The sequence below is a fragment of the Arabidopsis lyrata genome (genome assembly GCF_000004255.2).
Source record: "Arabidopsis lyrata subsp. lyrata unplaced genomic scaffold ARALYscaffold_6, whole genome shotgun sequence".
NCBI classification, from domain to species: Eukaryota; Viridiplantae; Streptophyta; class Magnoliopsida; order Brassicales; family Brassicaceae; genus Arabidopsis; species Arabidopsis lyrata.
In genome coordinates, this window is record NW_003302550.1 from 12428554 (window position 1) to 12454391 (window position 25838).

At 38.0% G+C, this 25838-nt stretch overlaps 7 protein-coding genes across 10 annotated transcripts; 4 read left to right on the forward strand and 3 right to left on the reverse strand.

Moving 5' to 3' along the window:
* Positions 1–19: 19 nt before the first annotated feature.
* On the forward strand, positions 20–4107 carry LOC110227711. 3 transcript variants are annotated; one of them, XR_002331395.1, is made up of 3 exons: positions 20–703; positions 1240–2923; positions 3485–4107. XR_002331395.1 is itself a non-coding variant. In XM_021023020.1 (2 exons), the coding sequence occupies exon 1, from the start codon at positions 1817–1819 to the stop codon at positions 2474–2476; it is 660 nt and encodes a 219-aa protein (XP_020878679.1). In that variant the 5' UTR covers positions 1175–1816; the 3' UTR covers positions 2477–2923; positions 3485–3772. The 3 variants fall into 3 exon arrangements, 2 of the variants coding, with proteins under 2 accessions (XP_020878679.1, XP_020878680.1); XM_021023020.1 differs by lacking the exon at positions 20–703 and having other exon boundaries at positions 1175–2923; positions 3485–3772; XM_021023021.1 differs by lacking the exon at positions 20–703 and having other exon boundaries at positions 1175–2923; positions 3498–3772.
* A 3145-nt stretch (positions 4108–7252) lies between these two features.
* Positions 7253–8870, reverse strand: LOC9308316 (F-box/kelch-repeat protein At5g26960). Its single transcript, XM_002874284.2, has one exon. The coding sequence runs from the start codon at positions 8777–8779 to the stop codon at positions 7547–7549; it is 1233 nt and encodes a 410-aa protein (XP_002874330.1). The 5' UTR covers positions 8780–8870; the 3' UTR covers positions 7253–7546.
* Positions 8871–8946: 76 nt separating this feature from the next.
* Positions 8947–11554, forward strand: LOC110227161. Its single transcript, XM_021020543.1, has 3 exons — positions 8947–9728; positions 9906–10749; positions 10844–11554. The coding sequence occupies exons 2-3, from the start codon at positions 9910–9912 to the stop codon at positions 11552–11554; spliced, it is 1551 nt and encodes a 516-aa protein (XP_020876202.1). The 5' UTR covers positions 8947–9728; positions 9906–9909.
* A 23-nt stretch (positions 11555–11577) lies between these two features.
* Positions 11578–12943, forward strand: LOC9310398. The gene is made up of 3 exons (XM_021023254.1): positions 11578–11804; positions 11971–12055; positions 12124–12943. Exon 3 carries the CDS (start codon positions 12127–12129, stop codon positions 12769–12771), a length of 645 nt encoding a protein of 214 aa, XP_020878913.1. The 5' UTR covers positions 11578–11804; positions 11971–12055; positions 12124–12126; the 3' UTR covers positions 12772–12943.
* Positions 12944–13390: 447 nt separating this feature from the next.
* On the reverse strand, positions 13391–13903 carry LOC9308317 (uncharacterized protein At4g04775). The gene has a single exon (XM_021020544.1). It carries the CDS (start codon positions 13901–13903, stop codon positions 13391–13393), a length of 513 nt encoding a protein of 170 aa, XP_020876203.1.
* A 6085-nt stretch (positions 13904–19988) lies between these two features.
* LOC9310400 (syntaxin-41) lies at positions 19989–22303 on the reverse strand. 2 transcript variants are annotated; one of them, XM_021023038.1, is made up of 8 exons: positions 21891–22303; positions 21424–21700; positions 21244–21333; positions 20920–20991; positions 20747–20806; positions 20565–20630; positions 20394–20474; positions 19989–20306 (listed from the first exon to the last, which is right to left on the reverse strand). In XM_021023038.1, the coding sequence occupies exons 1-8, from the start codon at positions 22088–22090 to the stop codon at positions 20199–20201; spliced, it is 954 nt and encodes a 317-aa protein (XP_020878697.1). In that variant the 5' UTR covers positions 22091–22303; the 3' UTR covers positions 19989–20198. The 2 variants fall into 2 exon arrangements, with proteins under 2 accessions (XP_020878697.1, XP_002874333.1); XM_002874287.2 differs by having other exon boundaries at positions 20747–20821.
* Positions 22304–22357: 54 nt separating this feature from the next.
* Positions 22358–25120, forward strand: LOC9310401 (protein DEHYDRATION-INDUCED 19 homolog 6). The gene is made up of 5 exons (XM_021023039.1): positions 22358–22898; positions 23586–23728; positions 24041–24118; positions 24221–24471; positions 24738–25120. Exons 1-5 carry the CDS (start codon positions 22823–22825, stop codon positions 24844–24846), a joined length of 657 nt encoding a protein of 218 aa, XP_020878698.1. The 5' UTR covers positions 22358–22822; the 3' UTR covers positions 24847–25120.
* Positions 25121–25838: the final 718 nt, after the last annotated feature.

Below are 25838 nucleotides of genomic sequence, written 5' to 3' on the forward strand. Positions count from 1 at the left end.
GTTAAAAGGAAGAGAAAAGTTGTATGATGTCTACAAAAAAAATAAATGTATATCGTTGTCGGGACCGAGTTATCGTCTTCTGTCCTCCGAAACAATTTCACTCATCTTCTTCGAGAACCTAGGTCACAAATTCGTTGTCATAAGGAGATGAAGGTTCAATCGATTTCTTCATCTGATCAAACGAATAGATCACCGATACACCGATAGTTTGCTACGAATTTTTGATTTTTAATAGCTATCACCACTTTGCAAAAATTCTTTTCCTTTTCTCTTCTACTCTTCGAATCCAGCTCGTTTTATTGCTGATTCTTGTAATTTTATTGTCGATTAGAGCTGTGAATTGAAGATTTAATCACCAATCCCTTCCTTATTGTAAGTACCGCGATTTCTCCTCTTTGTCTCTCTCGCTTCAAACCGAAGATGCTTGATTGTAAGATTAAAGCGGAGGAGAAGGAGATTAATCAACCTCAAGAGTGCTCGACCTCCGATTGTTCTTTGCCGAGTCGGGTCTCCACCACCACCATCAACGGAACTTCTTCCAATTTGGGCCTGTTTCTGGACCTCTGACCTCTGATTTTCTGCAGCCTTTTCAATATTTTTCTTCAGAACTTTATCAAGATTAGACATGAACTCAACATGTTCTGCACACCCGGCTCTCTGGTGTGATATAACTTGTGGTTGGTTTGTAGATTGCTGGCTCATGGTATGTTCTGGTTCTACTATAGGAATAGCTTGCTCATTTTTATCATCAGTGTCTTCGTCAATGGCACTAAGATAGTAGTTTTGGTCTTCATCTGTTGCACTGTGATCTAAACTCTCATAGTTGATATCGTCCATGGTTTCATTATCAATACTTTCATCAATGAAGTCTTGTTCCATGGTTACAAAAGCTTGCCCTTGAATGTGTAAGAATTAGATATCAGAATGATTAGGTTAAGGCAATAGAATAGATAGTAATATTAATTCAAAACAATGCTACCTTGATTTAGAGGAGATGAGGTCGCATTTTCAAAATCTTTTTGTAGATTTTTTCTTGGAAAACTACCAACTTGAGTGGCATAAGTTGTTTGTTTCTGATTGCTTATGCATGATGAAGACACAGCAAATTGGTTGCCTTGCAAACGAATAAATAAAATTGTGTTAATATAAAAGCAGTTTAAAGCCTAAACCGAGATTCCAAGTATTTATATAGTTAGCATAAAAATTAACCTTTTGGTTTCTGAATTGTCCTAACATAAGGATGCAGCCGTGTGGATTCAGTAGAAGGAAACCGTGGATTAACATTGGTGATGTCTTTGAATGCATCTCTTGAAGATTTCTGCAAATGACTTGAGTTGGTATGGCATAGTGATGCAGCGTAGAATTAGGATAATTCCCATTTATTTATATTTTAATTATATTATTTATTTTAGTTTTTATCTTTTAGTGTTTCTAGAATATTCTAGGGTTTTCTTATGTTTTATTATAAATAAGCCGTTAAGGCCTCCTTTTGTAGACAGTGGATTAATTAATTAAATTAAAGAGCTTTTAGCTTTTCAGGGAAGAGTATTCTCTAATCCTTGTTTTCGGTAGATCTCGAGAGATCTCAACGATTATAAGAAGACGTAGGATTCGGTATTCGCGGAGAATCAACGAATTCCTCACGTTCTCTCGTTTCTGGTATTCTGAGAAATCAACAGATCCGAGAAACCCTAGTTTTCCAGTATTCCGAGGAATCAACGGATCTCTAGTTCTATCCTTAGAAGCTTCCGCTACGTCAGTTGGTATCAGAGCTCTGTCTCTTTGATTTCTCAATTGAAGAACGATTCTGGTGATCATGTTGAGTGGTAACTTTTATCCCTTTGCAGAAGAAAGTTTGTTTGAAGATGGTTACAGAGAAATCTACGGTGATCCTATCTACGATATCTATGAAGATGATGATGTCTTAGTTATTGATCATGTCGATTTTGTGTTCAGCGATGGTGCGTTCGAGAAAATCTGTGCAGAATTCGGGCAAGATACTCTTCGTGCAAAATCCGGGCGTAGTCAGATCTGTGCAAAATTCGGGTTTCCTGCAGAAATCATGAAAGATCAGATCTGTGCAAGTTTCGTACAAATTCCGGTCCGTGCAAATTTCGGGTCTGATCCAGTTCGTGCGAAAATCGGACCTGACGAGATTCGTGCAAAAATCGGGTGTGATAAGATCAATGCGAAAATCGTGCAGAAAGTACTTGGTGCGAATTTTGGGTATGATTCGTTTCATGAAGATTTTTGGAAAAAAATATTTCGTACAAATTTCGGGTCAGATCCAGTTCGTGCAAAAATCGGGCAGAATCAAAAGATGGAGATAAAGCTGAATCTTCGAAGATCTCCAATGCTGAAAACCCTGCTGAAGATTAGAGGTCGAATCTTTCTTGGGCGGCGAGAGCTGATACAGCGCAGTTACAAGATTCGAGGACGAATCTTTTCTTGGCCGGCGAGACCTGATGCAGCGTAGAATTAGGATAATTTCCATTTATTTCTATTTTAATTATATTATTTATTTTAGTTTTTATCTTTTATATTTCTAGAATATTCTAGGGGTTTCTTATGGTTTATTATAAATAAGCCGTTAAGGCCTCCTTTTGTAGACAGTGGATTAATTAATTAAATTAAAGAGCTTTTAGCTTTTTAGAGAAGAGTGTTCTCTAATCCTTGTTTTCGGTAGATCTCGAGAGATCTCAACGATTATAAGAAGACGTAGGATTCGGTATTCGCGGAGAATCAACGAATTCCTCACGTTCTCTCGTTTCTGGTATTCTGAGGAATCAACAGATCCGAGAAACCCTAGTTTTCCGGTATTCCGAGAATCAACGGATCTCTAGTTCTATCCTTATAAGCTTCCGCTACTTCACCTAGTGACGCCAGCCCAGAAAGAGGACTTATACCTGGTCATATAACAATGGTAAGTTGTTTGTTTTAAAAAGAAATTCTATAACATTATATAACATACTGTCACTGATAGAAGAGATTAATAATTTTAACAATAGTAGCGTTTATATACTAAGAAAAATAAGAGTAATAATGTTCCCGAAGATTACCTTTCGCTGTGTTAGTCATGTTTGCATAATAGACTTGTTGATTAGAGGATGGTGTCATAAAATTAACAAAGGAGGTATTACTGTTTGAAGTAATATCGTGTAAAACTCTAGAAAAAGCTGAAGTAAGAGGAACATATCCATTAGTAGTAGATCCATTAGCTTGAGTTATTCGACTCGGTGGAGTGTTGCTTTGAAGCAAACGTGTTCTCTTTGATGGATTAGAATTTGAAGTTTGACCAAGTCTTTCTTTATTGTGGCATGCATTTTTTTTTCCTGTAAATAATAATAGGTGAATTTATGTCTTAGTTGAGAAAATGAGAAGATTTCAACATAATTATAAAATGGTGATTAATATGTCAATTACCATTTCATCAGAGATGATAATCTCAAGAGTTTCACCAGTGCTTTGCATGTATTGACGCCAGGAATGCTTTGTAGGGACGCACATCTTTGAGGAAGGCAAAGGTAGAAGCCATTGCTATGAACTAAAGGTATTAAATTTCGGAGTAAGGAGGTTTTTGAGTTTGGTGAGAGGAATAGGTGAATAGTAGTGAGTATATATAGGAAAAAGAATTAGGTTACGTGAAGATTAATTTTTGGAATAATATCTTCATATATGTTATATTGTTAGGAATATACCATTTTTATGCCCGGTAAATTCCGTATATTTACGAAATTTCGATGGTGAATATATCTCTTGATTTCGTGTTAAATTTGGTATGTTAGAGATATCGCAATATTTATTCACAGTAGTTTAGATATATATGATAGGATTTGGAAATATATATTTTAGGAATAGTATTGGATTGATTGGAGGGATTTATTTTGTTGAATTAATTACGTTGGAAAAGAAGAAAGTTAGGAGATATGGAATTGTGATTACGTATAGTATTAGTTTTGTTAGGATGCTTATTTTATGCTTTCTAAGCAAATCGTTTGGGAGGAGATATTTTTGCAAGTTATGGTACAAAAGAATTATGTAAAACTGTTTTGGTAAGAGATATTAAAAGGATCCGTAAATGTGGATTAATTTAAGGAAATTAATTAATATTGAGTTTGTTTTGATTTCGTAAATTTGTTTTTATATTGGCTGAGTAATTAAATTCGAAATTTGATTTATCATTGATACCAAAATTTCCGGAAATATCCGATTGAGAAAACCGGGTCAAACGTTGTAAAAAAAAAACGATCCAACCAATGACATAAGTTGTAAATACTTCAAACTCCAGGATTTATTTACTAAAAGTGTTCCAAAAATGTATATATAGATAAGCCAAAACAACATATGTAACTTTATTTTTAAACCCAAGCCCAATATTTTTCAGGATTAAACCGGGCCATGGGCTTTGACCCTAATTGACATGCATATGTGGCTGATTCTTTGGTTCAAACTAGACATGGGCAAAAAGAAAAACGATAACCAAATAACCGACCAAACTGAACCTTATCCTAACCTTATCTGAACGTTATCCGAACCGAAAGTTCTTAAAATAACCGAATGGTTAGTAAAATCTCCTATCCAAACTAATCGAAACCGAACAGATATCCAAACGGTTAAGCGAAATATCCAACAACCTAGAAGATATTCAAAAATAATATCCAAAATTATAATTATAAACTCAAAATATTTCTAATTTTCCCTATTTTAGGAAAATTAGAAATAAAGGATGTTTTAATAGATAAATGTCCATATATACTTTTATATAAAAAGTTTGGTGAAATAGGTTTTTTAAAAATCAAAACCCAAGTTTACCCTCATATTTTCGAAAATATAATTAACAAAATTTTAAAAAAATTATTTCCTAGTTTATTTACATAATTCAGATACCCTCATTCTTTCGCCAGATTGACCTGTCTTCACTAATTTGGGTATAACTCTTGAATGCACCGTTAGATGTCCTTCAAACCACTTGGAAAATCAAGCTAACATCTTCATCTAGCTTGTGTCAAAAATTCAGAAAGATCTAACGGTGTGAAGTATTCCATCTGAGACTAAACGTATGAAACTTCTAAACGAAACTGCATCTCCAAAAGTGTGTTTATAACCCAAAACAGCTCGTTTTCCTCCAAAGCAACCTAAAACCTGTAAAGACTCGATAAAAGACTAAAATACTCTAAAAACACACTTTGACTCTATAAAACATATGATGTAGGAAAGAAAACAAAGACTCAAAACCGATAAAAACACAACATATCAACTTCCCTCATCGATAAACAATACACTAAATGAAAATTCCTACTTGGTAGGTTGAGACTATGGTGCTTACGTTTCTTTTTAAATTATGTTAAATTGGTCTTGGAACTTATGTTGTATATACTTAATTTAGTGATAAGTCAATCCGAAACTCAAAGCAAAACCACGAACATAAGAGTAGTAGGGATTCCAATTATGAGAACAAAAATTCAAACATAGAGTACTAGGAAATTCACATCTGAAATAAAAAATGCGAAAATAATCATGAAATGAGAAAGAAGTTCAAAATCCATATAGTGGTAACTAGAAACGTTCAATGAGAGCAGTTGAAACATAATCCTGAAAAAGATAAAGAAAACAATTATCAAAAAAAATATAAAAGTAGGGAATCTATACTTAAGTTTTAAACTAGTAGTCAGATCACGATCACAAACCTTATATTGCTACATCACATGTTACTCGATTATGACCTTCTTTACCACAACGGCCGCACTTATGCTTTTTTGATAATTGTGACTGTTGTGATGCTTTTATCTTGTCTTCAGCTCATTCATATCTTCGTTTTCTTCGTCTACCAGGTTGTTTTCTTGTTTCAGGTGGTAAAACTTTTGCAGATTCAACAACCTCTGGGACGTGCCATTCATCTTCAGGAACACCTATTGGATTAATAGTTTCCTCATATAATGATCTCCAAGTAGCAGTTGTATACACATCATCAGCATATGGGTATATACCAAATGACAAAACGTGGCACAGAACGGGGAAAAACAACGACAAATCTACCAAATTAGTCTAACCTTTCAACGTGGACTTAAAAGGAAGAGGTGAAAGAAGAAGACTTTGACGATTAAGGCTAAAAAACGATTTCACCCTCTAGATTTTCGTCTTTAATTTTTTTTTCATCTGAAAATATTAGAATACGTATTCTAACCATCCTCAGATCGTAATCTAAACAATAAAAACGTAATATTTAATAAATATTCAGTTTCCTTTTTGAAAGATTCACTTTCTATATTTAGGAATTCTAAAACTTTTCAGAAATTGAAATCTATATTATATTAGAAAACGGATTCTAAAATAATTATACGTTTTCTAACGTTTTTAGAACATGTTATAAATCGTAGAATAGATTTTCTGACTAAAATTAGAACATGAAGAAAAGCGTAGAATACATGTTCTAAGGATTTTTGGAAATTGTATTCCGGTCTTCTGAATTTGTTAGAACATGTATCTAATCTAAAAGTCGTAGAACATGTACAAAAATTTAGAATACAAACTCTGATTTTCGTAGAATATGTACAAAAGTTTAGAATATAAATTCTGATATTCGTAGAACGCTAGAAAACATATTCTAATAATTTTAGACGAAACTTTATCCATCAAAAAATCAACTTTTTTCAACTAAATCATCAATTTTTTTTTTTCAAATCATCTATAATCTTGTATATCAACATGTTTTTTTGGTAAAATCATTCAAAAAATGCTTAAATAGAGAGTAGGGGTATTTGAGTCCAAAGTGACATTCTAAAAAAAAAGTGTATATGGTCAAACTTTTTTTTAGAGCTCCTTTATTTCTAATTTTCCCTATTTTTAAACTCAAAACAATCAAATATTTTAATGAATCAACATATCCAAATGTTGTTAGTTATATTTTTTAAAGTTAAATACTCTTTTACAAAATTGAACCAAATTTTAATTTTCTTTAAAATTTTTGTTCTTTTTTGTATGTTGTTCGGTTAATTTTTGTAAGTTTCAGTTACATTTGGTTAATTTCGGTAAAAAATCGAACCAGTCTGAATCCGATAAAAATTCGATTAGTTACAGTTATCTATGTTAACATCCGACCCGAACCGAACTGAAAAGAAATCAAACCGAAATTCCAAAATATCTAAATGGTTATTATATTACCATATTCAAATTAACCAAAACCGAACGCAACCGAACCAAAACCGAATAGTTAACCAAATGTCCATGCCTAGTTCAAACTTCAAAGATGATGTTACCAGAAAATATTTCTTTTTAAATTTACTTTCTTCAAATTAAAGTAGAAACTACAAAATCTTGTATCTTTGAGTAGAAAATCTTGAGTTCAAATCCAAAGTAATAAAGTTTTGTTTCTATTGGGAAACAAAAACAGCCATAGAGGTCACGAGCTCAAGAAGCTGTTGCTTTTCATAGAGTAAACATGTGCACCAATCATAATCATTTTGTTTTTGACCACTTTAATAAATCCTGCGTACGTTAGCCTCTTCCCACTTCTCGTATCCTTAATCCTGCGCCGTTGTCTGCGCTCTTACCACTCCACACACGCACAGGCGGCGCGTGTAATCATCTCCGGTAAATCCGCCGCTCTCCTCCACTCTCCATCCGTCGTATCGTACAGCAACACAAGGCTTTCTCTCAGCCCTCTCTCACTCCTTCCACTTCGCCGGAGCAAATCGTCAATACATCCCACCACCTGAACCACCGCCACTTTATCTTCCACTCCGACGCAGCTAAACCTCACCGTTCCATCTAACCGCACTTGTGCCGGCAACGGGGGACTTTTCAGCCTCCGCCATTCCCCGAACCCGCTGTTTCCGCCTCGACGACGCGCGTCAAATCGCCAAAACGAAAGCTCCACCGCATGGCTGCTAAGCACGTACACATATCTAACCGCCGCACACGCCGCCACTACACATCCACCGCCAGGAACCGAACGACTCCTCAACCACTGACGCGATTCCACATCAAAAAGATCCATAGAGCTTGCATAAGCACGCGCCGCCACCGCGCGTGAAGTCTCGTTCCCAATTTTCAATCCACCAATCACATAAAAAACTCCGTCAACGGCTGCTCCAATGCAACCATATCTCTTCCTCGCCGATTGAGTCACAACTTTCCACCGATTTAACTCCGGATCATACTCTTCAACCGCCGCCGCAACTTCCGAACCACCACCACCTCCAGCAACATAGATCTTACCAGAAACCACCGCGATTGCGAATTTCTTCCTAGGAAAAAGCATCGGAGATCTCAAATTAAGCGTTCCCATCCACGAATCGTATCTCAAAACAGCATTTCTACTAACAACATAAACCCTAGGCCCAATCGCCGCCGCACGAGCATGAGATAAACTACCGTCAACACAAACAGACCTACTCGAAACCGCAAGAGACACTTTCCACGAAGCAATCTCAGACTGAAACTGCAAATCCGCAGCGAAAAGTCCTGAATCAACGGCGGAGATCGCGAAGAGAGAATGCCGGAGCAAGCCTAAACGACGACGGAGGTGGAGAAAGTAAGGAGAGAGGAGGAGACGAGACCAACGGCGGCAAACGGCGGCGAGAGAAGGAATTGAAGAGGAAGGGACTCTGGAGATACATTCGAGGAGCAAATCGTCAGGTAGAGAAGCGATTGTAGCTGAAGAATTGGCCGCCGTGGACGACGGTTGGTGGATCGGAACGAGTGATTTGGCGTCGGAGGGATTTGGTAAACAAGATTTCATGAGCCATGAGAAATGGCGAGAATTGCAGCTCTCTGACATCAGAATTATCTTCAGAGAACAAATTTAATTCTAAAATAAGGAAATAAAAATCTGTGTGTGAGTTAAGAAAGTAAAAGACTATACACTAAAAAATAATGAGATAATTAAGGCAGAGGTAATGATCTGGGCCGAAATTAGTTTTTGGTAATTTGCTGTCGGGGTTCGAGACAATGGTAACATTAGCCCATCATTCTCCCGATTTTAATCCCACGCGCTGCGAGAAACGGAACAGTTTTTTGTTTTTACCGAGGCGTCTATGCGTGTATATGTGGGGTTCATTCTTAATTGATTTCACTTTCTTTTGTATTCGACTGTTGCGTTTCTCTGTTCCTCTCTCGCTTTTTCTTCTTGGGTATTTAACCCTAAGTTTGATCATTTATCTTCTTCTTCTCTCATCGTTTTCTTTTTCTTCATCGTTTCTTCTGAATTTTAGCCAACCGTTCGTTGCGAACCGCCGGAGTTTTTGTTTCGCCGTTTGAAGTATCGAAGCGGTTTAATCTTACCGGCGAGTTTGTTTCCCATTTGGTTACAGTTTAAAGTCTTTGTTTTTCAAGTGATTTGTGCTTTCCGTTATACGCAATTTCTGAAATTTTCTAGATTTTGGGTTGGTTTAATCTTACCGGCGAGTTTGTTTCCCATTTGGTTACAGTTTAAAGTCTTTGTTTTTCAAGTGATTTGTGCTTTCCGTTATACGCAATAACACCATTTCTAGATTTTGGGTTTTATTCCGTTTCTTTCATGACTGTGTGGTTTTTTTTTTCCTTCTCCCCTTTTCGATTTTCTGACTAAATATCTACAGATCTATGTAGATCCGTATTTTGTATTATTTTGTTTTATACAGATCTATATTTTCTGATAGATCTATATTTTACTGTTACGAATTTTTATGAATCAAGCTTCCTCTGTCTTGGATATCCACCGATTCATGTAACTCTGTATTTATTCATGTGTATAGATCTTCCACATCTTACTATTATGTAGATATCCATATATTTATGTAGATATATCTATATTTCATATAGATCTATATTTGCATGTGTTTCTCTAATAGAGCTGTATTTATTATCTTCATTCTAACTTGATGTTTGTTTCCAAACTTACTCAGTTTTCCTTGTCTGCTCTTCAGGAATATGGCTGAGTTGGAACTGCCTACCCGATTGTTCGCTGATGGGGAGGAACCTGCTGGCGATAGAGTGAATATGTACTTCAAACTCAACACGATCAAGACGGTGCTGAAAGCACTTACGCCTGAAGAGATTGACACTATTAGGCCTTGTTTTGGGAAGCTTCTTGATGTTTACTCCAAACCTGTCTTCTCTGGCAAGTTGACACACTTTCTTTTGACCCGTCAACTTAATGTTGTCAAGCGGCACGAGATATGGGTTGTTTTTGCCGGTAAACCTGTCCGATTTTCTCTCAGGGAGTTTGGTTTGGTCACCGGCCTAAATTGTCAGCCTCTTCCAGCCCTGGATAGAGCTTTAACTAAGTGCCCTCCCGGGGTCACTCCGTACTGGTTCACTCTCTTTGGAGGGGAAGAATATTTCACCGGGGAGATGTTGTTGGGCAAGCTTCGGAGGGCTAAGGCACTGTCTAGTGAAGTGAGAGTTAAGTATGCGTGTTTGTTACTTGTTGATGGGTTTCTCTGTCGCAGATCTTTCCACATGAAAATACCTAAGGAGCATGTGGAGATGATTCGCGATCTAGATGTCTTTCTGAAATACCCTTGGGGACGTTATAGTTTCGATATGACAATGCAATGCATTAAGTCCAGATCCCTCAATCAATTAGCTCAAGCAACCGTTGCCATTCAAGGGTTTATCCATGCTCTTGTTCTGGTTTTGGTGGAAGCTGTCCCATCTGTTCTTTCAGCTGTTGGTGAAATAACTGACCCAGAGTCTGGGGATGAAGATGTTTTCCCTGTTATTTCGTTGAAACTTGATAAAGTCTGGGATCTCGACAAAGATACGAAGGTTGTGTAGAGCTCTATATTATTATATAAATGTTTATCTTGGTTACAGTGTTATCTATGACATTTGTTAACAGAGGTGGTTTTTTTTTCCCTAGGTTGATGTTCTATCTATCATTCCTGAACCCGAAGGTGTTGCTGGTTTAGAGGATTGTAGCTGGCCTGATGAGGTTCGTGATCCAGGTGTTGAAGTCATTATGGGAAAAATTCAGGAGGGTTGTGAATTCAACAGGGGAATGTTTGTAGGGGGACTCAGAGGTGCTGTTTTGCCCGTGGAGCCTCCTCCTCGCGTAGTTAACAAAGGTAAAAGGAAACTCCGGTCCAAGCAGGGTGGTGAGCCTTTGGTAAGAGGTGGGTCGTCTAGGGTCAAGAAAATGAAGGTTCGCAGTGGTAAGGGTAGGCATGCGCAGCCTGACCCTAATACCTCTCTCCTTGGTGCTCTTAAATACGAAATTGATGCTGGTCTGAAGGAGGCTCGTGGTGATGTTTATGCTCATGTTTGCGTTGATTTGAAAGAGATGGAGTTGAGGTTAGCGAGGAATATGAAACAAAGCATCTTCTCTGTTGTTGCTGAGGCTCTCAGTGCCCGGGATCTACTTAAAAATGTTGTTGATGGCGTTGGGGTAGGTAATCTTGACCCTTACAACCAGCCTCCCGCTAATGGTGCATCTACTTCATTCAATCATGCCAATGGTGCATCAAGCCCTGTCAATCCTGATAATGGTGCAGTTAATGCTGTACATTCTGTTGCTGGTACATCTAAACCTGACAATCCTGCAGCCCCCCCCCCCCCCCCCCCCCCGATTTGAATGTTGGCAGTGAAGAGGTATTACTCTGGTTGTTTGAGACTAGCATAATTAGTTTACTTGTTTATGACCTGTTTAATTTTTAAAAGGTTGGTGGTTCTTCCTCTGCGAGTAAGGCATCCAATCAGTCGGGAGCATCAGGAGGTAGTATTGATGGAGAGGGTGGTACTGTTTCTGAGGTGGTGGTTGATTCCGATGGTTGTCCGAGCTCTGAGAAGTTCAAAAAACTACTCGAGCTACTTGAGCCCAGATTGTAAGTCGCTAGTCTAAATTGCATATCAGTAATTTATTATTTTAGACTTGCATATTCTAGAGTAGATAGATACTTGTATACTTAGAATGAAATCTTTTCAGTTACTTTTCTCTGAATGATATGTAATTATTTACTTCTCCATGTTTTTGAATTTCATTTTGCCTAGTGATTTTGAGTATGATGGAGGGCTTGTTTTGAAGGAAACTGAGTTGCGGCTAGTCGCTAGTAGCATTCCACCTGAAAATCCGCAGGTTTACATCAGTATCAAGTTATATTACTACATCATTATTTTTTCTTTATTACAATTGTTGTTCTGTAGGTCATGGACGCGTGTGTCACTGTTATGAGGGAATCTATTTTCATTAACACTGATCCTGCCTCCGTCCCCAGAGCTGATATGCTGACTAGCCAGTTCCATGGTTCACTTGCTGTTATGTACTCTAAGTTCAAGAAGGTTAGGCGCAAGGAGAGTTTTGATTTTGATGCTGATCTATTGAGCTCTATAACTAGCAGATTTAACAGCACTGGAAGGCAGTGGTTGGTCAACATTGATTACCTGTACTCTCCCTTCAACATTGACAAGAACCGCTGGATTGCTGTTATGGTGGACATGCCCTCTCACTCCCTAACTGTTTTTGACTCTACTGCGAATGTTCGTCGTTGCTCTAGACTTAAACCTGAGCTTGAGTTTTTGTGTGAGATGTTTCCATATTTGGTTCGTAAGGTTGGTGCGAATGATGTTATGCTCAACTATCCTCTGACTCCTTTGTCCTTCACTCGCCACACGCGTGTCACCCAAGCCTCAGACCGTGCGAACACTGGTATGCTCTCCCTTCTTTTCATGGAGGCCCATGCAGTTGGAGGTTTTGAGAAAGTTTGTCAAGTTTCTGAGTCCGGTATTCGTCACCGTGCCGAGCAGTTAGCCGTTCAGTTGTACGAGCATTGTTGTGGTGACATTGAAGTTTGAAGTGAGCCTGTCTCTATTTCCATCTATTTTAGTTTTATGTTGAACAATTTGCGCTCTCCGGCTTATCTTTTGAATTTTTAGTTTGTACTAATAACTCTTATGCTTTTGCGGATTCTATTTCTGTTTGAACCTTTAGTCTACTTAACCATCGTTTCTAATATATAGTAATTGTCTAAGTTACAATTTACTTGCTAATTTAGCGTTAACATGATCTATATGCTGTCTAAGCTCACAAATAGATGTATATGTAGTATATTAGATATTATATTATGATTCATAGGTTTGCAAATATTGAAGTAGACAGTTAAATAAATGTATATTATATTATAATTTAGTTATTACAATTTATGGAGTGTTGTAGATGCGTATCTACCTATTATTATTTAGTTCCTCTTATAGGGATGGGTAGTCTATTGTTAGTTACTTCAATTAGATATCCATTTATAGTTATTTTTACGTAATTTATAAACTATCCTCCTATAGATCTAGATACCGGTGCACATGATATTTAAGACGACTAAATCAGGAATATGTAGTTAACTCGATTCATACATCCCAAGTAATATCATTTAATACAAGATACATAACGGATTAGGCATCTATATTATCATGTAATGGCTTACTTCAAGGCATGGATGACGGTCGCGAAGATACAAATAAATCCTATCCATGAAATTAGGAGTACTTCGCGGAGCGTTTGTTCCTTCTCCTTGCTTGTCTTCAAATCGCTTTCTAAAGCTTTCTTTTCCATCTCCAAGTCCTGCATTTTTTTCTGATATTCTATACTTACCTCACCGGCGTAGCTTTCGATTCCTTCAGCTTGAGTCTCCCTAAGTCTCTTAATTTCTGCATCTTGTGCTTTGATCAAGTCCCTTGCTTCCAAAAGTGCTTTTTTCTGCCATCCATGTGGCTTTTCAAGGTCTCTCCATCGGAAGTAGTTACATTCGCTTCTCCTACCCGCACCACATCTATAGAATCGTCGGCCTGGATTTGCGTCTGTCCATGCTTGGAAGATTAATGCCTGCGTCCCGCAGTCGCATTCGTAACCTCCCGCTGTCATCTCGTTGTCGAGCTCCTGAACCGTCGAGCTTGAGCCGCCTTCCGACACCGTAGTCAACTGTTGCCCTAACATTTTGCGTAGCGATGAGTTGTTGTGTTTTTTATTTTTGTTTTTTTTCCCGTAGCTGCTTCACCATATACCCTTTGATGGTGTGGTAAGGGTAAGTTTGGAGGCAGTGGTCCCCACGTTGAAAACGCGTCTTTGTGTTGTACGCTTCATAGCCTAATAGGTGTCCCCTACGCTGCCTAGTTCACTGTGTCCCTTTTAATATTGTTTTCTCACGGTTTTGTTCTTTGTTTTTTAAGTTTTATTCCAACGATACATTTATTTTTCTCTATAGACATCTAATGGGTTTCTAAGTTGTTTTCCATCGATACATTTATTTTGTAACTTTGAGGCATGTATGTCCACAATATGATATAATTATAAGAGATAGGAACCAAGATTAACCGGAAAGCATTAATATATTACAAAGCCAGATTGAATGGTGTGCGGACTCACAAGATCAACGCATTACACCATTCCTGGAATAGTTCAGGAATATATTACATAAGTAGGGAAGGTTCACCCACAGAAACACATATATTACATAATTTTCCCGTGGCATCTGTATCATACATTGAAAATGTTGCCACTTCTTGAATCCGTGAACATTAAACTTAAATCCGAAGAGCTGCTTTTATACATCCAAAAGGGGCAGCTGCATAAATCATAATTTTGTTAGGTGTATTTGTGACATAACGCTCTATATCTATTATTAGCAGTGCATTTTTATAATTATGCGTAAATATTACCAAAGGTTTTGCATAGCTAGGTTATATTGGCATCTTGCAGGAAGCGCGGTTATGCCCAGTCCCACGGCACCTGGTACAGCTCCGCTTCGTTGTCTTCTTCGGCCTCTGCATTGGTTGACAGTATGGGAGAAGAAGATTTAAACATCTAATATTTAAGTTAGGTATCTATATTACATTATATATCCAATAATACCTTAAATTCTCCAGTTGAAAGGTATCTAGTACGCTTTGGCCTACCTGGTGGCCTTCTTGTAAGTGGAGGAAGGACTGTCAATGTGGCAATTCCGTCTGGCACCTCGCGTAAAGTGCTTAAGTCGGGGACGGGATGGATACTGCCATTGTAAGCCAAACTCCAGAAGAAGCTACCGTACTGGGGAGCTGCCAACATTGGCACACTCATGTCACAACGTATCGCGGCTGCTATTGCGTGGCTGCAAGGAATCTGTAGCAAGTTGAACTCCTCGCAGGTGCATGTCCTTTTTTGTATATCCACAACGTATGATAGCCCTGTTGTGGTCTTTATCTCGTACTGCTCGTTGTTGATCTTTGCAACGTCGTAACATGTGGACCTTTCATAGTTCCTTTGAACAATTTCTTCCACCTTTGGTGTAAGTGGCTTCTCGTGTTGGGTTGCTTTTTCCCGACGCTTCTCAAACCAAGTCATTAGAGTACCTCTGATGTACTCTAGGGTAGACACTATTGGCAGCTCTCGTGCCTCCTTGAGGACTGCATTGAGTGACTCGGCGACGTTCGAAGTCATGATGTTGTACCTGTGACCATAGCAGTGTGACCTTGTCCAATGTTCTAAACCAATAGCCATCAAATATTCGGCGCATCCGGGGGATGCTCTCTCAATTTCCTCAAAGAACTCGTGAAATGTTGTCTTCTTGTATGCTCTAGCTGCCTTGGAAATAAGGCCAGCGAGCATTCTCTTCTTAAACTTTGTAGCCACATTCCTCTGTAGATGTACGATACATGCCCCATGGGTTGACCTCGGATATACCTACAAATATCAAATTGTTTTTGTGAATAGACATCCAATACGTAGGGTAAATAGTTAAATGCAAATCCCTTTCTATTACTAATATTACACCTCCATGTTAAAAGATAGACCTCCATACCTTCCCAAGCCCGGTGTATATCGAAGAATGCCTGTCCGAGACGAAAGTTAGATTTTCACCATCTGGAATTATCTTCTTGAGGCATGTGAAGAACCCGCATACTTACCTCTCAAATGCGCTCCGTCGATTATCACAACATTTCTCATGAACTTCCATCCTATTACGCTCGCTCCGAGTGCAACGAAACAGTACTTGAACCTTTGGTCGCCATCAATGTCCACCTCGGTGTGCAAATCGGTGACGGTTCCTACGTTTGCCCTTGACAACATGTGAAGGTAGCTGGGGAGGATACCGTAACTCCCATTTGGGGATCCTTTGGCCAAGTCCATGGCTAGCTCCCTTGAACGCCAAGCCTTCCAGTAGGAGACGTTTACACTATATTCTTCCATCAGAGCTCGCCTTATTGCCACCGGCGTCGGCCCTGCTCCGCTTCCTGCATACTTTGACTTCATGATTTGTGAAATCACCGATGTCGTAGCTTGGCGTGGGTATTGACTTCTTATCTCTACTAGACATGTATGTTCCAAATGGGCAGTTCTTATTTCAAAATACTCTGACTCGTCCAACCGCAAGCAGTACACCCTCCAGGGGCAAGCATCTGATACACATCGTACGATCACTACATCGTTAGTGGTGCGGTGATTACGGTAGCTGAACTTCCTGTTTATAGTGTGGACCGCGATTTTAACCCTGCAATCATCTCTGTTCTTGAATACGCGTCCCACAAACAGCTCGTCACCTTCGTAATCCACGTCCAACACGACAAGCCTTGTTCTTTCAGAACCTATAAAATCCGTTAACCATGTACTTCAGTATATAGCTACCCACATATACAAATACCTATTTATATAGTTGACGCAAATATTTGAATATTTCAACATAAAGGTTACCGTCTGCCTCGTTGTCGTCTAACACAGGGGCTGCGTCTCTCGCGAAAGTGTGTTCAGGTAGGCTCAACATCCTTAACATTCTTGATATCGGGGGAGCCCCATGGTGGTCAACTGCGATCCGGATTTAAATTCTATTATTATTCAATGTCTACCTTTATAATTTAAAGCAAGTTTGTATAAGAGTTTCTACCATTGATGCGTTCTGGTGCTTCTCTCTGAGTTGCTGCTCCGTTTTGTTGCTCCGAGTTATCGCCGATATCCCCGCTGGATCCGTCAGCAGCTATTGCTAAATAACCAGTTAGATATCTATTTTTATTTTTTCATGCTCTTACGTAAATGCTTTTCCCGACAAGCTTTTACCTCTTTCAAAATCAGAGAACAGATCTCTGGTTAATCGTGTTACCCTGTTATCGTCGGTTGAAGAGCTGGTTTGGGGTTCGAGGACACTGACCGGTGAACCTTGGTGTTGTGGAGCCGCAGTTATGGTCTTGTAATGCCTCAGAGCTGCTGAAAGTGTAGCGTAACCGCTGCTTGCGTAGGAATTTCCTATCCACCCAAGCTGCCCGTCGTCACTGTCCCCAACGTGTTCCCTTGGAACTTGGGAACATATGATGTTATCACCGGCTTCTTTGTCAAGACGCCGCCTTTGTTCTTTCTCTAACTCCTCCTTACTCATAATCTCCGCAAACGAGAACTCGTCCATCAGAGGGACCACTTTGAACCCATCGATTTCCAGAGTCATGTTCAACGGCATGGGAACCACGTAGAGCTTCATCTCGTTGATATCTACCCGCATAGCTAGAAACATGTCCATGTCGTCGTCGGATACAATGTGAATAGGGACAGGCTTCACAGATCCGTCGACGTCCATCCATTCGGGCATCTCATACGTTAGTTCGACCTTCTCCATGCTTGTGTTGATGCTAAACTCTTCAATAACCTTCGTCTTTGCTGCTTCAACACCGTCTCCCTCTCTGAAGCGAATGTACCTCCCCATCTGGCCCTCCGACCCTGAGAATCTCCACACTCCTTGTTCATCTTTTGCCCATCCCCCAAGGTTAACCCGAACCATGTTGGTAATTAGTTCGTCGGTAACTTCCATCTGAGAACCTGTTCAAAAAAAAAACAAATCGACGTCAGAGGAAGTCAACATGTTCAGTATTCATCAGATCTAAGTGATTAAGTACCTTACTTAGATCTCTACACAGATTAGTACAGTCGTCACTCTAGTTGTAGCTTTTATGATTTCTTTTTTTTAGTTTCTGGCTTGCAGATTTTGCGTTGCAGTTCCACCCCTATTTATTGGGGGTCCAATCGTTTAGGGTAGTTGTTCAAATTTCAAAATCCCCTCAAACGATTCGTAATAGTTTCGGACAAAAAAATATCGGAGACATTCTGCAGGTTGCATTTAATGGACGTCGCCTCCTTCCTTCTGTCGCCGCGTAACCGTCACGTCCCTCAGAGAGATGTTTCGTCCTTTTTTGGCAACAAAAGTCAACAACGTTATCCCACTCGCATGGATACGTAAGCCACTGGTATTTTCGTTATTTATGCAAATGAGAGGGCGAGAAGTGAAGCTAATTTTTCGTTACTTGAAGACACAGCAGCCATTTATCTCTGCGCCAATTTGGGTGTCTGTTTTTACCTCTGAGCTAACTCTCCCAAAAATAATAGTATTGCTATATATATATAATATATACGGACACATGCATGTTCAAACTACTTTGCTTTCGTTTATGGGTTATCTACTAAAGAACTAATCCTCTTTTAATTTAATTGATGAAGTAATCTTAACTACAACTATGTTTAGTTTAACTTATGTTAGGTAAGATTAAAAAGGGATATGGATTTCACTTGTTTTTCTATTGTTGATAACTCATACTCAATTGCCCATAAAAACTATAAGACCTTGCTTATAAAGGATATGGTTTTTGAAGTATTTTTTGGCTTTAGTTTTTCCAATCAAAAATCAATTGTGTACAAATTTCTGGAAATTTGTTTTTCCTCAAAGAGTAGGAAATTTGAGTGGTTAAAAAAAAAAATCGAAGAAAAACCACAGTCCATTCCATTCCATATTTCAACATAAAAACACAACTAAATAAACTACCATTCAAGTTTATAAAAAAACTAAAATCTACACCATCAAAAAAAAAACATAAATCATAAACCATTTTATAAACCAGAAACATTCATGGCAAAAAAATTTCTTTTCTTTTAACGTTATCATATTATTTTTGATACATAAATTAACACATTTTTCTTTTCTTTTATCAGTCGTTTATTGATAAATTAACACAACTCAATCAATATTTACATTAAATTAAATTTTTTAAAGAAATATTATAAATTTTCTTTGGGTTTGAATTTGATGATAAAATATTTGGACAAAACTAATGAAAATATTTAGAGACATGTAAACTATATGAATGTAATTATGAAGAATGAAACCGTGATGAGCACGCAATGTTACATCAAGATAAAGACTCCCAGGTTTCACTCAAGATCTTACTATGGTTGATGTATGTTAAACTGTGGTTAGATTGCTTTTGGACCACAGATAGAGGAAACGGCTACTCATGCCAGCAAGGCTTCCGTACCCGTTTGTCCTCTGGTGCATTCAAATGATAAAGGAGTCTTTGTCCTCTTATGCACGCGGTTTCTCTTGATGAGGTGTCTTGCGACAAATCGGAGGAGCGTCTGCTTTAGGTCACAGGGTTGGTTTCTTGTATTTGCTATAAAAGGAACACTTAAGATAGAGAGAGGTTTTTAAGGTTGTTTTCAGTGATACAGAGAGTAAGAGAGAAAACTTGTATTTGCTTAAACTTATTCATAGTTTTCTCTAGGGTTTAGGAACAGATAGAGTGAGCATCAAGTGCTGGTGAAGGGCATTGGTGCGGGTCTTCCTATTGTAATCTGTGTGTGTGTTTGAAACTAGTGGATTCCGAGTACAATACTCGGCCGTAGCTACCCTTTGGGAGTGAACTGGGTTACCAAAGTTCTCGTGTTTGCTCTGGTTTCTTTCTGTTTTCAAAGTCTTTAAAACACTACAAAGCAAAGCTCTGCTCTTTCCTCTGTTTTTGACACACAAACTTGGCTCCGCTTCTCTGTTCTTGGTTTGTTTGAATTTCTCTCAAGGAAAGTCGACACCTTTGAGGCAAGAAATCCTTACAGTAATGGTAAAACATTTTAAAACGAACACTTGACTTTAGCGTGACGAGAATCTTGGCATTGGTGCACAGATCTCTGAACTCCTCAGACATTGACCTCTGACTATCTATGGTCTTCTTCTACACTATGATGTTACGTACTCACAACTCTGCGAAGGATCTTAGTAATGTAAACGCAAAAGAAGTTGAAACCAAAGCCATAAAGGCAGAACATTAACTGTCTTCTTTTTTTCTTCTTTTCTTAATAACATCCTCTGAAACAATCGCAAGAAGAAAACATGCGATGTTCTGGTCTAAAGAATATAAGAATTAAGGATCAAAACTTTTCTTATTGATCTAACCAAGGATGATGGTCCATGGAATTCACCTTTTCTGTGAAAGAGAAGTTGTTCCGATCACAAGAATATTTCCTTAAGGATTAAGAGTAGCAGCATGATGAAACAGAGGATGACAAGGACAGATGCGCACTTCACCATCCCTCCATGTCTCTGCGTTCGCTCTGCCTGTAAAGTTTTATGCGATCCACTTTATTTTGAATTGGGACAAACAAATAACTGGACATTGCTGTTGAAGAGAGTACACTACTATACCTTCTGCAGTTGTTTGAGGCCATCTTCAACGGTAGTAGCGACGTTTTCGATATTATAGTCTATCCGATCAACTATTGTACCCTGCAACGAAACAGGTTGCTGTGAGTTTTTTTCGGAAGGGAGAAGACTCAGAAGCTAGAGAAAGAGAATATGGGTTTAAATAAGTTTTACCTGATCTATCACAAGTGCAGAAAGATCCTTCATGATTTGAGCAAGATCGTTTACTGATTCTACAACCTGGACAATGACACCGAACAAGAAGAACAAAAAAGATTATGATTGATTAGAAAAGAAAAAAAAAACATTGGTGAGCTACAAACAACTAAGAACATAGACAAAGTGCAAGCACTTGCCTGTTGTATCTCTTTCTCCCTCTCTACCGATACTTCCTCGCTCTTTTTTATCTTGGACATCTGATGCTCATTTAACTAAAAAGAATTCGAGAATAAATTTTCATCAATAAAGAAGTACATAAGATGAATGATGGATATAAATCGAAAGAATGAAACAGATATAGGAGTCAAACCATATCGCCAAAGTCATCCTCTTCAGGTCTATATCTGTTTCTGCTCAGATTCATCTCTAAATCCACCCCATCCTGATAAATGATCATACATTTCAAGTCAAAGCTTCTTGAGAGGACAGAATAATATAATTTCCAGAATTGTAACAAACAAGTATTAAAAGAATCTATCATCTATGAGATCCATGTCAACAAGTTTTATTACGGTGCAGCACCAAACACAAACAAAAACTTCGACAAACGATAAACTGCAACATCACAAAGTTTCTGGCATCACAATTGACCAGAACGATAATAGCTACTTTTAAAGAGCTACTAGCTTCATACCTCTTTTTGCTGTCTCAAGCGTTTCAAATATGTTGACTGTTTTTTGCGGAGCTCCATAGAAAGAAGTTGGAGGTCAGTGGCAAGAGACCGCTGTTATAAAACACATAGGATAAAGCTCAGATAAAGAAAGGAAATGTGTTTAAGAGATGTAATGAGCAGCTCCCATCAAGTCAAAACTACCTGCACATTCTTCCTAACATTCGAATCTTCAGAAGGCCCAGCCGCAGAAAGCCTCTGAAGTTGCTTCTCAGACTTCTTCAATAGAAAAGTTATCTCCTGTGTCAAAGACTCAATATTATGTTGATCTTCTTTACCATCCCCAAACGATGGCATTAACGCCTTAGCATGAGCCTTTCCCAACTCCGCCATTTTAGTCCTTGCTCGCTGTATGTTCACCGATATCTCCTCAGATACATCAACCCAAGCTGGTGGTAATCCCACTGTTATCGCACCTTTACTGAAACAACGAAGAAAGAAATCTCCGGTAACTACAAACTTTCAGCATAACATCATACTGCTTCATCTCTATTATCATTCTCATTGCTAATCATTTCCATTTATCCAAAAACTATCTTCTTGAGCTATACAATTTACCCTAATTGATCAATTTCTTCAACATTCTCACTGATAAAGAAGAAGAAGAGTACCTAGAAGTTCCAGGATCTTCGGTACTAACGGGAGCGTAAGAGCGATTCGGATTCAATAACGAAGTAGTCGCCATTTCGATAACCGGACCAACGCCGCCGGATCGTGTTCCCGTCAATGAAGATGACGACAATGGAGCTCTGACGCTCCTCAGAGAGTTTCTGTACTTCCTAAACAGCAACGTACGATTCCTCGTCGCCATGATCGTCGAAAATTTCACATCCAAATTCGAAATCTGCTCCGATTTGAAGCTATAGATCTGAACACGATCGCGGCTTCATCATCGGCCGAGAATAAAGACAACACGAATTGTGGCGCCAAAATTGAAACACCGACCAAGGAGTGCTCGGAAACCGGCGAGATCAAAAACTTTTCCGATGAGGTTTTTTCACTATTATTTTCCCAAAATTAAAAATAAATTAAAAAACCTTTGAAACAGTAAAAAAGCTGTTGCGCGGCTAAGTAAACCAATAATATTTAGACACGTAAGTGTACTACTAACAGCATGACGTTTTGATATTCCAAAAGGGAAAAACACGGCGGGTAAAAGGATTAAACGGCATGCATTCGTGTGGGCTGTTGAAAGCGAGGGATTATCAATTAATTAAAAACAAATTAATACATGTAATAAAACTCATCTCCTATGTCCTCTCACTCTCTCTCTATCCAAAGAATTAAAAAACAAACAAAGCCATAAAAAAAAAAAAGACAAAGACAAATTCCAGAAAAAACGACGCAGAATCGTCGTCGTTGTCTTCGTCTTTGCTTTTCGCCGGAATCTTTTGTTTCTTGAATCGGAATATCCTCTGTTTATTTTTTATCCGGACTCAAGATCAATTAATTTATTGATCTGATTCTTGAATTTATTTGATTTTTATTGTTGTTGAAAAGTGGATTCTTTGGTTTCGATTTATAATAGTTTTTGTGGAAAAAAATGGATTCTGATTCTTGGAGTGATCGTCTCGCATCGGCTTCAAGGAGATATCAGCTCGATTTCTTGTCTCGATCTGGTGAGTTGAAAAAGAAAATAATTTGGATTTGTTCTTTGCTAATAATCTTGATTTGAGATTTGATTTAATGTATCTTGATTCTAATGCAAAAATCGTCAATTTGTTTTTCTTTTAATTGATCAAGGATCGAGGTTGAATGAAAGAGATTTGACATTTTTGTTACTGTTCTGATTTTCCGACAAAATGGGACAAGACATGATTGTGTCTTGGTCTGAATGTTCAATGTTTGTTTTGCTGATATTGAATTGGAGGAAAATGGAAAAAAGTTTTTGTCTTTGAGGCATTTTTTACTCATGTGAGGCTTTAGGGATTTGATTAAACGTGTGTGTTTTGTTTATACGAAGATTTTGTTTTTAGGTTTAGGTATGAACTTGTCAAAAGTTGGAATCTTGATGATTCTTGTTTGACCAACAAGAAAATACAAAACCTTTTGATGGTAAAACGTTTTCGAAGCTTAGTTTCATCTTTGCCAAGGAAGGTTTTATAATCTACTAGTTTCTATTCGTTTATGATATCTTTATGTTCCTTATTAAACTCATTTGTATTGGAACTGCGAGAATGGAACGCGTTTTTAGTAGTCCCATTTATTTTCCTTGGCTTTGTTTTGTAGCTGTAGCGTTTCGGAATGTTCTCTTGGCGTTGTAGTTTTGCGGTGTTTGACTAGTTTCTTCATTTGTAAAAACGCAGACAATTTCCTGGGGTTTGAGGAGATAGAAGGAGAAGATGACTTCAGAGAGGAGTATGCTTGTCCGTTCTGCTCGGACTATTTTGATATCGTGTCTCTATGCTGCCACATTGATGAAGATCATCCTGTGGACGGAAAAAATGGGGTAAATATGCCCTTAATATGATTCAGTATTCAACCTTTTTCTCATTTTGATTCAAAATCTTTTTATTGTTTCATCACTTGATTCTTGGTAGATTTGGCGTAGCACTGTTCTTTGTTTAGTGGTTGCTCGTATTGGATATAAGAAAGTGAAAGTATCCTAATGAAATGCGTTGGAATAGGATTGAAATTACCACTCAGGGTTCCTTAGAGAAGAAATCAACTATAGGACACTTGTTTATTGCTACAATAGCAAGATTTTTTTTCGAATCTGCGTTTATTTATATCCTGGAGATTGACATTGTTAATCTTGTAGGTGTGTCCCGTTTGTGCGGTGAAAGTGAGCTCTGATATGATTGCTCATATAACCCTACAACATGCAAATATGTTCAAGATATCCTTTTTTTTTTTTCCTTCAACCAGTTTATATTTTAAAAGTATCATTTAATTATGTGATTCCTCAAAAGAGTGTTTTCATTCCTTGACTAAATATTACGTGACGCGAAAAAGGAAATCAAGAAGAGGCGGGGCTCAATCCATGCTATCGATCTTGAAGAGAGAGTTTCCTGATGGAAATTTTCAGAGCCTATTTGAAGGAACATCGCGTGCTGTATCCTCTTCTTCTGCCAGTATAGCTGCTGATCCGTTGCTGTCTTCGTTCATTTCACCAATGACTGATGACTTTTTCATTTCTGAGTCAAGTCTATCTGCAGAAACAAGTTCTGCCAAGAAAACATTGCCTGAAAGGTATGCTTCCTCATTCATTCTCATTTGGATTAGAGATCTGGATACGTCATTGCATTGCCATTTCTTGATCATTCTTGTTAGTTGATCTTACATTTTTGGGTACTCAGTCATTGCATATTACTCATCCTTAGTTCTTATGAGGCTTCATGGAATTTAGTTGATCCCTTGTTTTACTAATACCCTAAAGCTCTTGTGATCTGAGTTTTTTTGGTTTGGTAAAATACAAAATGCAGACTGTGCTCTGATGATTCTTGTCTTGACCACAGGAATGTTGAAAAGCAGTCACTTTCAGCAGAGGATCACAGAGAAAAGTTGAAACAGAGCGAGTTTGTTCAAGGGATTTTGAGCTCTATGATTCTTGAAGACGGCTTATAAAGGAGAAATAATCCGGTAACTTCTCTACGATTAGATCATTCAACGATTGGAAAATGTAACGGCTTTGTTGTGTTATCACAACAAGTGAATTGGGAAAGGGTTTGGGAATAAGCAGAATAATGTAAAAGAGAGACATGATAATGAGTATTATTAACTTATGAACACATATTTGCTCTAATGAACACTCGAACTGTCTGTAGACTTATAGGTCTTAGAAAAACCAAAAAAAATGTATGTATTTGATCATATATTTGCAACGACTTTTCTGTTCTTACTTATGGTGTTTTTGTATTGAAGTTTGATGAAACTGTTTGGGTTTAGAAATATCACAAACGAATTACATGTAAACATTGTTACGAATTTGGATGAAACCTTAAAAACAAATATTGAACTAAGAATTATAGAGCTTTGCCCCAAAGGGAGCTCTTCCAGAAATTCTCAAAGGCCCAAGACAAGCTTAGGCCTAGGAGGGGGTTTGGAAATAGTTTTCAACCAGCAATAGACGCGCCTCGGTTAAGACCTCATTAGCTGCGTCATTGCCCCAAGCGCAAGGATGGGTTTGGAAAGCTGGAGAGCTTCTTTATTTATAGCAAAACAGAACCTATCAAACTGATATATTCTTCCGATGTGGGACTTTTTTTGTGTACATATAATGAAAATACTTTCTTTGTGGGATTAGGAAAAAAGATCCCTAGCTACACGAAATATGCTACAATACATGGCCACACATCCGAAGTTTAAAAATGTATCCCTAACTACACAAACTATATGTATCGCATGCCCACATATACGAACTATATGTAGTCATGTCGCCAACATCACAAACATTTTTTTCCGGTACACTTTTCGCCGGAATCCGGCATTGACCAGTTTGACCGGCGTTGACCAACATAAATATTCAAAAAAAAAAAGAAATTTTTAGTTTTTAAATTTTTTTATGTAAAATTATTTAAAAATTTATTTACAATATTATATAAATTTTATAATTAAAA

Excerpts from the sequence above, each read along its gene's own strand:
- LOC110227711 (XM_021023020.1), top strand. The coding sequence starts at position 1,817 with ATGTTGAGTGGTAACTTTTATCCCTTTGCAGAAGAAAGTTTGTTTGAA.
- LOC9308316 (XM_002874284.2), bottom strand. The coding sequence starts at position 8,779 with ATGTCAGAGAGCTGCAATTCTCGCCATTTCTCATGGCTCATGAAATCT.
- LOC110227161 (XM_021020543.1), top strand. The coding sequence starts at position 9,910 with ATGGCTGAGTTGGAACTGCCTACCCGATTGTTCGCTGATGGGGAGGAA. Across the intron at positions 10,750-10,843 it reads ATCTCGACAAAGATACGAAG|GTTGATGTTCTATCTATCAT; the intron begins GTTGTGTAGAGC and ends TTTTTTCCCTAG.
- LOC9310398 (XM_021023254.1), top strand. The coding sequence starts at position 12,127 with ATGGACGCGTGTGTCACTGTTATGAGGGAATCTATTTTCATTAACACT.
- LOC9308317 (XM_021020544.1), bottom strand. The coding sequence starts at position 13,903 with ATGTTAGGGCAACAGTTGACTACGGTGTCGGAAGGCGGCTCAAGCTCG.
- LOC9310400 (XM_002874287.2), bottom strand. The coding sequence starts at position 22,090 with ATGGCGACGAGGAATCGTACGTTGCTGTTTAGGAAGTACAGAAACTCT. Across the intron at positions 21,334-21,423 it reads ATGTTAGGAAGAATGTGCAG|CGGTCTCTTGCCACTGACCT; the intron begins GTAGTTTTGACT and ends GTTTTATAACAG. Across the intron at positions 20,631-20,746 it reads GGGAGAAAGAGATACAACAG|GTTGTAGAATCAGTAAACGA; the intron begins GCAAGTGCTTGC and ends GTCATTGTCCAG.
- LOC9310401 (XM_021023039.1), top strand. The coding sequence starts at position 22,823 with ATGGATTCTGATTCTTGGAGTGATCGTCTCGCATCGGCTTCAAGGAGA. Across the intron at positions 22,899-23,585 it reads CGATTTCTTGTCTCGATCTG|ACAATTTCCTGGGGTTTGAG; the intron begins GTGAGTTGAAAA and ends GTAAAAACGCAG. Across the intron at positions 24,119-24,220 it reads AACATGCAAATATGTTCAAG|GTGACGCGAAAAAGGAAATC; the intron begins ATATCCTTTTTT and ends ACTAAATATTAC.